At 41.9% G+C, this 12,781-nt stretch overlaps 2 protein-coding genes across 2 annotated transcripts in view; one reads left to right on the top strand and one right to left on the bottom strand.

The window, feature by feature from the left end:
* LOC106809439 (retinol dehydrogenase 13-like) overlaps positions 1–5,710 on the top strand; it is an 18,766-nt gene extending 13,056 nt beyond the window's left edge. The window contains exon 6 of the mRNA XM_014812518.1: positions 5,347–5,710. Within this exon, the coding sequence (XP_014668004.1) occupies positions 5,347–5,558 (212 nt within the window). The 3' untranslated portion in view covers positions 5,559–5,710. The remainder of the gene's footprint in view (positions 1–5,346) is intronic.
* Positions 4,249–12,781, bottom strand: part of LOC106809436 (splicing factor 3B subunit 2-like) — a 37,285-nt gene continuing 28,752 nt past the window's right edge. The window contains exon 22 of the mRNA XM_014812515.1: positions 4,249–4,612. Coding sequence (XP_014668001.1) covers positions 4,547–4,612 — 66 coding nt within the window. The 3' untranslated portion in view covers positions 4,249–4,546. The remainder of the gene's footprint in view (positions 4,613–12,781) is intronic.

The raw sequence follows: 12,781 nt of genomic DNA on the forward strand, positions 1-12,781 counted from the left end.
AGTCGAAGACAAATTACATATAACGGTGTTTGCTCAGAAGTGCTGCATGAGACACCATAACACCAGGAGTGAATAATAATAGCTTATATATTATCTATTATTCTATTAGTAATGTACTAATCTATTATTATTCACTCCTGGTGTTATGGTGTCTCATGCAGCACTTCTGAGCAAACACCGTTATATGTAATTTGTCGTCGACTCTACTGCAGCAACTGCGCAAAGGCGAAGCCGAGTCGATTGGCACAGAGTGATGAGGATGCTAGGAGACTCTGGGACATGAGCATGCCTCTGGTTGGACTCAAGGCTGACCATCTACCTCCCGCCATCGCCATGGAAACGGTTACCGAAACTGCAGAATTCGATGGTGTGGCTGCCGCCATCGCTGATGGCGTCGACGCGGCGCAGGCTTACGCCGCCGATAAATGCATTCCGTTTGCAGACGACATCAACACGGTTGTTGATGAGGTGAGAGCCGTCGTAGCAAACCCAGATGACCTCTAGATTTGTTGCAGCGAACGGGAAATGAGTGAGAAAAAATCGTGATACTTGGATGGACGGACGGACGGATGGATTGACGAACAGACAGACATACTGGTGGTGAATTTGGAGTGAGACAAACATGTGGTGTGACATGGAAAGATGTGAAGGGAAGAAGTGATTTAGATCCTGTGGAGTTTTTCTAAAGAGGATAGTTGTACGTGTGACGGTGGGCTGGAAGTGTAACCGATATACGGCGTGCATAGGATACAGTATAGACTAGCTATTAGTGTTAGCCGTCCATGCATCATGCGCTTCTAAATGTGCCGAGGAAGTGAGAGCACTGTAGGCGTACATTCGTACACCTGTACATTCTGTACATTCGTGAGGTCGATTAGTTTCGCAGCACTCGTGTAGAGCTGCTGAATCTATATGTCGCGATTTAACATTGAAATCATTGTCGCCTTCATTCACGTCGTCGACGTAGCTATGAATTAACATAGCTGTCAGTGTCTCGTTGCTTTCAATGCCATCCACATTATTTACACTTGCTGTATCGTGCTCGTAAGCTTGTATCCCGTGAGCAGGCCACTAATAATAGCATTTAGGTAACCTGTTTAAAGTTCAGACCAATGTATATCGATCTGGCTTTGAATGTGCGCAAAATATCTCATTAGCATTCATCTGTATTTGATGAATGGCAAAATTCAATAACCAGCTGCACGCCTCAGGCATAGAAAGGAACGAGCCTTCAGATCTGCTGCCATTAATATATATCGCCATAAATACGAGGTAATATTAGTTATTACAAGTTATTAGTTTATATAGCACTATATATTTTTGTGTGAAAGTGACGAACGTTGCGTATCAGGGTAGGCAATGCATTGCCGGGTTGGATTGCGCTGAGAGTTGTTGGCACATGCACACATGAAATCATTATACTTTGCTTTATACAATATTGATATACAATATTGATATACAGTAATTATAGCTGATAGGGTCTATGTCTCCCTGGGTACTGCCGGAACGTACCCTGGTAACTATCTGATATGGTTAGGGTTAGGGAGTAGGCATAGGCGACTCCCTAGACTCGTTAGTGGAGTAGGCGAGGTACGGTCCGGCATATTAGATGGTACCAGGGTACGTTCCGGTATACCAGACCGTACCCAGTGTACGTTCCGGCAGTACCCAGGGAGACATAGACCCGGACAGCGTAATTATATGATCGTAGATTTTTTGACTGCAGTCTATGCTTTCGTGACCTATGCACGTGTTTACCTCTACTAACAGTATAAATTTAGTTAGAGCTCTACTTAGAGGAAAACAATCATTTATCCAGCCAAGGGATTTCGATCCCAGTGTTGTAATTTAATTGGCTGATTTCTGATTGGTGATATATACAGTTAGCTGGTTTACGTTCTCATATTGAATATCCTCATATGTTGGCTAATAATCAGTTAATATAATACATAATAATAATAATATATCAGTTGGCTTCTGTGATCCCCCGCTCTCTCTCTGCCCTTGACCAACTAAGTTTTTAGATTTATTTGTGAGTTCATATACTTACGTGAGCATATGTTACATGTCGATAAGCCAGATAGCAGGGCATGCACAGCTTTATGTGTAGCGTTTATAAACGCGAGCATGTTGTTTTTTTGTGCAAGTTTTTATGCAATGAATTCATAAAGCTTAATTGATAAGTTTTTATACATTTTGAATGGATACCGGATTTCTAAAGATATGCAGGTTTAGGTAGGGCGTTCCCTAGATGTTTCCATGTGATCGAATTGAGGGCATCCTCCTGGATTCTTTTTTCTTGTCCTAAAAATTTGTTCTGGCGGGGAGTAGGATACCCTGTAGTTGATACCGTCTTTCTAATGCCATTCCATGTGGAACTGCAGCAAACAGTTCAGGGCAAAATATATATTTTGAATGAGTGATGTGACAGGAAATGACGGATATTTAGTGTCAGTGTAGCTTTGTCACTATATACTTCGGCGAATTATAGCCGTATATTAGGTGACAATATTTATTAGTAGAAGAGAGTAATGCGTTAGTGCTAATGTATTGAACTATAGTTGTTTTTATAGCAATAGGGGTTATTCGATTAGTAGACATATTTGCTACACATTGTACAAGTTTTCTTATTTGCTGTTGTTGCATGATTAGGTTTCCTATGCAAGTGCACTTATTTGATTCCATGCAGAATGACACAATTTTACCAACATTTTTGCAAGATTTATTTTTGTACTATTGCTATGCAAGTCACAACTTATATTATAGATGTTTTGTTGATAGATTATATCCTGATTGTATGTTATTGTTATAGATTATAGATGACACTGGTTACACGTGTATTGCATGTAAAAATATGGATGTGGTTTATTTGCTATTATTCACATAGTTGTGCTTGCTAGTCAGTAGTTTTGGTTAGTTTCTAGTCATTTTGTTATACTTGAACATTCCTCATTATTTCGAATTATTATTATAATTTCACCAAGCCCGTTCCCTTGGCTGTGGTTTCGCTAGATAGTAGATAGGGACAGTGGGAATCTTGTTAATCCTTTCATGCGTGTCACTAATTCCTTATTTATTTAGTGTTTCCTGCATTTAAACTTTACATATATGTATATTGTGATCTTACATTGTTGTCATGTTACAGGGTGCGTGGATAAAAGATGGATAGTAATGCAATGCTGCTAGCTATCACTCATGTATGCAAATGCCTTCAACAATCAATGAGTTTATAGTATTAAGCCTGGCGCACATTGCCGAACATTTTCCCGAACAAATGTTTTTGTCTGTCAATGTGCGGGTGAACAATTGCCGAGCGGACATTCCCGAACATTTTGCAGCGAACAACCTTGTGGCGCCGTCTAGTAGCTGTGTTGTAAAGAGTCACGTGATCGGCGCATGATTGGGCACAAAAATCTTGTGACCACATATCGTGCTGCTATTGGTTACTACTTTACAAATGTTCCTAGAATTGTTCGACATTCAGCGCACATTGACGAACATTCGACGAACAATGTTCGAGATATCAAACATTTCCGATCTTCAGAAACATTGTTCGGAACAAATGTTTGGCAACTTTTTCCACTGCACATTGCCGAACATTTCATGGAACATTGCTACGATAATGTTTTTGAGCAAAATGTTCAGCAATGTGCACTGGGCTTAACTCTTACACGTGTACTGATGTAAGTGAAATTGTAATTGTTAGTTGAATATATTAATCCTGTTTGCAGATTAGCAGTTTTGGGTGCCAGCTGCAGTTTTAAACTTTATGCATGCAAATTTGCTTTTAGTATTCGGTGCAAACTGACAGCGAGTTATAGGCACCACAAGTGTCAGTAAAATATCAGTATTTTACATGCGGTATTGATAATCCAGCTATGATAATTTAAAAAACCTGTTACTTTTGTATGTATAATTTTGCCCCTGCGTAAAAGGCACCATGTGTATTGTACGCCTGTGTCTGTAAAAATTGTAATCGACTGTGCTGCTGTTTCATGGGAATGTCACTGTTGTAATATGTACTGTTACTGTTACACTGTACAGACAATGCCATGACGCATTACCACTGCTTGATCGTGGACAGTGTTCCTGATTACCTAGCATACTGCAAACCCAAGTGGCACTTGGAGCACTTAGTTAGCAGTGACGTGGAAACTCATGTGAATGTGGGTAACCTCTAGTGACAGCGTGACCGTTTGAATTGAAATTCAGAATTTTGTTCGAATAAATTTCACGGCTTAAGAAGAGTTGTTGCTTGTCATTTTTATTGTCCAGTGACTAAAAGATATATGTCTCATGACGTAGACAGACAAACAACAATTACTCCACAAGTAACAAATGTTACAGTGTGTTCTCAAGTAGGATGTGCCATTTGCATTAGCCAGACAATGGACTGATCAATTACCTGATTAATAATTTTTCATTGATTAATACATCGATGCTAAAATGACTTTACTCACACACATCTGGACTGGAACTATTTACATAGCCTATTAATCGATGTCATACGACCAATATTAACAGACTAGCCAGTGACAAACAGTCTTTAAAATTTAAACTCTTTATACTTCTTAGCTGCTTTGCCACCTTCTTGTTGTTTCTTTCTTTTGCTCTATAATAATAAAAGGAAAAATAATTATTAGCAACTTGGGTTAATAGTATTTACTGAGTCAGCAATGCAGGATATGCAATTTCTCTCTCTCTCTCTCTCTCTCTCTCAACCGCAGGCAGGGGTGTGACTGTCAACTGCCTGCACCCTGGCGTTTCTCCCAGCCTCTGCTGTCATTCCTTTCTCTCGGCCCTTGCCCTCGCAACCCCTGGCGTATCATTGCTCAGAGCGTCTCACTCTGTCTCTCTCGGTCGCAGGCACAGGCGTGACTGTCAACTGCCTGTATTGAACCATGGCTATAATAAGCATATTACTCAGGGCGTCTCTCTCTCTCTCTCTCTCTCTCTCGACCGCAGGCACGGGCGTGATTGTAAACTGCCTGTATTCAAGCATGGCTATAGGCATTGCCAGTATTAAAGCATGGCTACAAGCATTGCTCAGGTCTCTCTCTCTCTCTCTCCCGACCGCAGACACAGGCGTGACTGTCAACAGCCTGTATTAAAGCATGGCTACAAGCATTGCCTATATTCAAGCATGGCTATAAGCATTGCTCAGGTCTCTCTCTCTCTCTCTCGCGACTGCAGGCACGGGCGTGACTGTCAACAGCCTGTATTAAAGCATGGCTACAAGCATTGCCTGTATTCCAGCATGGCTATAAGCATTGCCTGTATTCAAGCATGGCTATAAGCATTGCTCAGGTCTCTCTCTCTCTCTCTCTCTCTCTCTCGCGACTGCAGGCACGGGCGTGACTGTCAACAGCCTGCACCCGGGCGTCGTCGACACGGAGATCGGTCGCAGTCTGCCACTCATCAACAACAGCATCGTACGCGCGCTCACCGCGCCGCTGCGCTGGGCGATCATGCTCACGCCCGAGCAAGGAGCGCAGACGAGCATCTACTGCGCCGTCGCCGAGGAGCTGGAGGGAGTCACGGGAGAGTACTTCAGGTGAGCTTCCTCTCGCGCTACGCTGTACTGGTGTAGTGTCTTGCTATGGTGTCTCGGTAAGGGGCCTTGGTACAGTGACTGAGTAAGACTGCGCCGTCGCCGAGGAGCTGGAGGGAGTCACGGGAGAGTACTTCAGGTGAGCTTCAGGGTTTCTTCTACATAGGAGGCACAGTGGCGCACCGCCGTTGTCAAATTTAACATCGCTGTTGTGAAAATGTTCCTGTATTTACTGATAAGTATATCCTGTATCTATATACCTATAAGTATATCAATACAACATGTACAACCTGTATTTGAATCCATCATGTGCATTTTTTTTCCCAAACTGCCCATTACCTCCTTTGTCTAATTTTCCCTCAGAAGAAACCCTGAGCTTCCTCTCTCGCTATGCTTTACTGGTGTAGTGTCTCGCTATGGTGTCTCGGTAAGGGGTCTTGGTACAGTGACTTAGTAAGGCGCCACAGTACAGTGTCACAGTATGTCTAATGTGTGTATCGTGTCTAATTATGCTGTCTTATTATGGTGTCTGTATCATTACGGTGTCTCATGCATGTTGTTGTCTATGCTGTATCATTACAGTGTCTCATGCATGTTGTTGTCTATGCTGTATCATTACTGTGTCTCATGCATGTTGTCGTCTATGCTGTATCATTACGGTGTCTCATGCATGTTGTCGTCTATGCTGTATCATTACGGTGTCTCATGCATGTTGTCGTCTATGCTGTATCATTACGGTGTCTCATGCATGTTGTTGTCTATGCTGTATCATTACGGTGTCTCATGCATGTTGTCATCTATGCTGTATCATTACGGTGTCTCATGCATGTTGTTGTCTATGCTGTATCATTACGGTGTCTCATGCATGTCGTTGTCTATGCTGTATCATTACGGTGTCTCATGCATGTTGTTGTCTATGCTGTATCATTACGGTGTCTCATGCATGTCGTCGTCTATGCTGTATCATTACGGTGTCTCATGCATGTTGTCAATTGTTTGTCTATGGCTGTATCTTACACGGTGTCCGCTCATGCTGTTGTTGTACTATGCTCTGATCATTTACGGTTTTTGCCCTGTTCATGCATGTTGTGTCTATGCTGTATTCATTACGGCTGTCTCAATGCCATGTTGTTGTCTATGCTGTAGTCATCTGTCATTACGGTGTCTCATGGCATGTGTTGTCTATGCTTATATCATTACAGTTGTCTCATGCATTTGTCGTCATGCTGTATCATGTACGGGAGTGTCTCAGATGGTTCGTGTCTATTGGGGCGGGGGCTATGGCTATTTCAAATATTTACCAGGTTCTCATGCAATGTCGTGTCTATGCTGTATCATTACGGTGTTCTGCATGTTGTCGGACTATGCTGTTTCATTACAGTGTTTGTGTAATGTATTCGGTGATGCAGTGTTATCAGGAGTGCAGAATAATAATAGCTTATTATATTATTTCTTTATTTATTCAGTAATGTAACTAATCTATTATTATTCACTCGTGGTGTTATGGAATGTTCATTGCAAAGCACTTCTGAGCAACACCGTTATAGATGAATTTGTTCGTGCGACTCTAACTGCAGCAACTGTCGCAAAGGCGAAGCGAGTCGATTGGCACGAAGTTGAGGAGGATGCTAGGAGGACTTCTGGGACATGAGCTATGCCTGTGTTGGACTCAAGCGCTGACCATTACCTCCGCCTCGCCATGAAACGGTTAACGAAACTGCAGCGAATTCGATGGATGGTCGCTGCCGCCATCGCTGCATTGGCGTCGACGCGGCGCAGCTTACGCCGACGATAAATGCTTTCCGTTTGCAGACGACATCAACACGGTTGTGATGAGTGTGAGAGCCGTCGTAGCAAACCCGATGACTCTTAGTATTTGTATGCAGTCGAACGGGAAATGAGTGAGAAAAAAAATCGTGATACTTGAGATGACGGGCGGGGGGCCGCCGGATGGACTTGAGGACACAGACAGACATAACTGGTGGATGACTTTGCGAGTGCAGACAAACATGTGGAGTGACATGGAAAGATGTGAAGGTGAAGAGAGTGATTTAGATCCTGTGGAGGTTTTTTTGCTAAAGAGGATTAGTTTACGACCTCGCTGTCGACGGTGGGCTGGAAGTCTGTACGATATTAGCGGCGTGCATTAGGATACGAGTTATAGACTAGCTATTAGTCGTGAGCGTCCATGCATCATGCGCTTCTAAAATGTGCCTGAGGAAGTGAGGCACTGTAGGCGTACATTGCGCACTACACCTGTTCACATTCCTGTACATTGTAGAGGGTCGATTAGTTTCGCCAGCCTCGCTTGCTGAGCCTGCTAAATCCTATATGTGCGATTTAACATTGATCATTGGTCGCTTCATTCACTCGTCGACTAGCTTGAATTAAGCATAGCTGTTCAGTGTTCTCGTTGCTTTCAATGCCATACCCATTATTAGCACTTGCATGTATCGGTGCTCTGTAAGCTTGTATCCCTCAGTGAGCAGGACACTAACCTAATAGCATTTAGGTACCTGTTTAAAGTTCGAGACCAATGTACTATCGATTGGCTTTAGAATTGTGGCAAAATATTCATTAGCATTCACTGTATTTGAATGAATGGCAAAATTCAATAAACCAGCTGCACGCCTTCACGGCATAGAAGGAACGAGCCTTCAGATCTGTGCCATTAATCATATATCGCCCATTAAATACGACGGTAATATTGTTATTACAAGGTTATTAGTTTATATAGCACTATATATTTTTGCGCTGTGAAAGTGAACGAACGTTTTGGGTATCAGGGTAGGCCCAATGCATTGCCGGGTTGGATTCGGCTGAAGTTGTTGGCACATCACACATGAAGATCATATATAACTTGCTTTATCAATATTGATTATACAATAGTTGATATACAGTATTATAGCTGATAGGGTCTATGTCTCCCTGGGTACTGCCGGAACGTACCCTGGTAAACTATCTGATATGGTTAGGCGTTAGGAGTAAGGCATAGGGACTCCCTAAGCGCTTCGCTGGAGTAGGCGAGGTTACGGTCCGGCATATTTAGATGGTACCAGGGTACGTTCCGGTATACCAGGACCGTACCGCAGTGTACGTTCGGCAGTACCATGGAGACATAGACCCGGACGACGTAATTATTAATGATCGACTAGATTTTTGAGCTGCCAGTCTATGCTTCGTACCTATGCACGTGCTTTACACTCTACCTAACAGCTAGTAAATTTAGTTAGAGCTCTACTTAGAGGGAAAACATCATTTAGATCAGCAAGGAATTTCGATCCCAAGTGTTGTAATTTAATTTGGCTGATTTGCTGATTGGTGGTATATACAGTAGACTGGTTTACGTTTCCTCATATTGAAATATCTCATTGTTGAAGCTAATAATCAGTTATATGAATACATATACATAATAATATATCAGTTGGCTTCTGCTGATCCCCGCTCTCTCTCTGCCTGGACCAACTAAGTTTTTAGATTTATTTGTGAGTTCATATCACTACGTGAGATATGTTACATGTCGTAAAGCCAGATAGCATGGGCATGCCACAGCTTTATGTGTAGAGTTTATAAAGCGCAGCATGTTGTTTTTTGGTGCAAGTTTTTATGCAATAGAATTCATAAAGGCATTAATTGATTAAGTGTTTATTACAGTTTTGAATGGATACCGGATTTCTATAAGATATGCAGGTTTGTAGCGGGCAGTTCCCCTAGATGTTTCCATTGATCGAATGAGGGCATTCCTCCTGGGACTTCTTTTTTTTTGTCCTAAGAAAATTTGATTTCTGGCGCGCGGAGTAGGATATCACTGTAGTTATACCGTTCTTCTCAATGCATTCCATGTGGAACTGCAGCAAACAGGTTACAGGGTCAAATATATATTTGAAATGAAGAGTGATGATGACAGGAAATGACGGAAATATTTTAGTGTCAGTGTGCTTTGTCACTAATTACTTAACTTCGGGCGATCTATAGCCAATATATGGAGGTGAACAATATTTAATTAGTAGGAGAGGAAGTAATGCCTGTTAGTGTAATGTATTAACTATAGTTGTTTTTATAGCAATTAGGGGTTTTATTTGATTTCAGTAGACGATATTTGACTACACATTGTACAAGTTTTTCTTATTTGCTGTTGGGTGCATGATTAGGTGTTCCTATTGCAGTGCCAGTTATTTAGATTCATGAACAGAATGACAAATTTACACGTTTTGCGAAGATTTTATTTGTTGGTACTATCTCTATAGAATCAAATTGTATTATAGATTGTTTTGTTGATAGATTATATCCCTGATTTTATAATTGGTTATGTTATAGATTATAGATGCCTTGGATTAACGGTGTATTGCCATGTAACAATCCATGGATGGTGTTATTTTGCTATTATTCACATAGTTGTGCATTGCTAGTCAGTAGGTTTTGACGGTTATAGTTCTAGTCAGATTTTGTAATAGTTGACACATTCTCATTATTGTCGATTATTATTAATAATTTTCACCAAGCCCGTTCCTTGCGCTGTGCTTTCGCTAGATAGTAGATAGCGGGACAGCAGGGAATATCGGCTTAATTCCTTTTCACAATGCGACGTCACTAATTCCTTATTTATTTGAGTATTTTCTTGCATGTATAACTTCGTACATATATGCTATTATTGTTGATCTTATTGTTGTCATGTTATCAGGGTGCGTGGATGAAAGCATGGATAAAGTAATGCCACATGCTGCTAGCCGTATCATCATGTATGCAATGCTTCAACAATCAATGAGTTTATAGTATTTAGCCTTACTGCGCACTGCCGACATTTTCCCGAAGCAAATGCTTTTTGTCTGAGGCAATGTGCCGGTCGTGACAAATTGGTGAGCGACAGATTTCGAACATTTAAGTGCAGCCGAACTAACCGTTGGGCCCGCGTCTAGTAGCTGTAGTTGTAAAGAGTACATGATCGGGCATGATTGGCACAAAATTTCTTCGTGACCACTTATCGCTGCTGCTGATAATTGAGTTACTAATATGACAAATGTTCCTAGAATTGGTCGACACTGTCAGCGCAATTGAACGGACATTCGACGACATCAAACTTCGGAGATATCAACATTTTCCGATCTTCAGGAAACATTGTCGGCACAATGTTTGGCAACTTTTTTCCCCGACATTGCGGAACATTTCATTGAGAACTTGCTTACGTAATGTTATTCTTTTGAGCAAAAGATTCAGCATGAGCCACTCGGGCTTAACTCTACCACGTGTTACTGATGTAAAGTGAATTGTAGAATTGTAGTGAATAATTATCTGTTTGCAGATTAGCGTTTTGGTAGCCAGCTGCAGTTTTTACTTTATGCATGCAATTTGCTTTTTAGTCATTCGGTGCAAATGACAGCGAGTTGATAGGCACCCATGTGTCGTAAAATATCAGTATTTTTACCAGTGCGGGTATTGATAATCAGCTATGTAATTTTCAAAAACCTGATTACTTTTGTATGTATAATTTTGCCCTTGCGTAAAAAGGCACCATGTGTATTGTCGCCCTGTGTCTGTAAAATTGTAATCGACTGTGGCTTTGCTGATTTCATTGGATGTCACTTGTATATGTACTGATTACTGTCTACACCGTACAGCAATGCCATGAGCATTGACCGCTGCTGATCGGGTGCGCGACAGGTGTTCGCTGAATTACGACATAAGGGATCTGCAAAACCGAAGTCCGGACATTGTGGCAGCACTTGGGTTGAGCGATGTGACGCGTTACGGAAACCTCCATGTGAATGTGGGGTCACTCTAGGTGAACAGCCCGGTGACGTTTGGAATTGAAATGCAGGCAATTTTTGAAGTTCGAAGTAAATTTCACGGCTGTAAGAAGGAGTTGGTTGCTTGTCGATATTGTATTGTCTGTGACTAAGAAGATTAGTATGTCTTCATGAGCGTAGACAGAACAACACAAACAATACTCAAAGTACAAAAATGCTACAGTGTGTTCTCATGAGTAGGATGGGGTGCCATTTGCATTAGCCAGCAAATGGACTGCTGATCAATTACATGGATTAATATATTATTTCAGTTGATGTCGAATACATCAATGTAAATGACTTTAACTCAACACATCTTGGACGTGGAATCTAATTTAGGCATAAGGCCTATTAAAATCGATGTGCTACGACCGAATATTAAAGACTAGCCTCAGTCGACAAACGTCTTTAAATTTAAATGTATACTTTAAGCTGACTTTGCACTTCTTGTTGTTCTTTCCTTTTGCTCGTATAATAATAAGGAGAAATAATATTTAGCAACTTGGAGATTAATAGGTATTTTACTGAGGTTCAGCAATGACAGGATATCGCCAATATATATATGTTGTCATTGCATGGTAGTTTAACATAAGTAGTAGGTGTGATACTGGCATAAGGACGACGGGTGACGATAGCTAGGATAAGAAAGAGGTCCGGTGCGCAAAGAAGGATATTGGTAATGCCTGCTATACGATGTGAGATGCGAGTAGAGATAATCGGAGTATACAGGGTGGACAACTAAACTATCTGCATGCATGCGGCTAGCGCTGATATAGGGAAGTCATTTGTGTTAGCTGAGACAAAATGGACAGGGTGGAAGTTAGTAATATAGCGGACGTTATAGTAGTTGATAAGAGAACAGAGGGGTAACGCTGGAATGAAGTGGAATCACGGAGAGCTACGCATGACAGAATATGCAAGTCGAATGCAGTTACGGGCACGTGATCTGGAGAACACCAGTAAGCTAGAGGGTCAAGGACGGAATCGATTAGGCATGGTAGATTAAGTATTGGCAGATGATTGAAGAACTGGTAGAATGAATAAGTTGCTTGTAGGCAGAATGAGGCAGCGGCATGTGTAGGAACATGAATAGGATCTCGGTAGCAGATGAGCAGCGCATGGGTAGTATGGATAAGTTCAATGGTAGCGATCGACTGCAGCGGCCAGAGGCATGGAGATGAAAGATATGGTAGCAGATTGAGGCACAGGCATGAGATAGATTGGGATAAGATGTCATGGTAGGAATGGCATAAAGATCATGATAGCAGATGGCAGCGGATGGTAGATGCGATTAGATCATGCGTTAGCCGCTCGCCGCGCCCACGCACGGCGCATCGGTAGATGAGGGGATTTTAGCATCCATACGGTTACGCAGACAACAGGATCGACAACTGGCTAGCCATGGATAGATCATTGGCTAGCACAGACAGGATCCCTCTGCTTCTTC

This window comes from Priapulus caudatus, unplaced genomic scaffold (genome assembly GCF_000485595.1).
Source record: "Priapulus caudatus unplaced genomic scaffold, Priapulus_caudatus-5.0.1 Scaffold354, whole genome shotgun sequence".
Taxonomy (NCBI): Eukaryota; Metazoa; Priapulida; class Priapulimorpha; order Priapulimorphida; family Priapulidae; genus Priapulus; species Priapulus caudatus.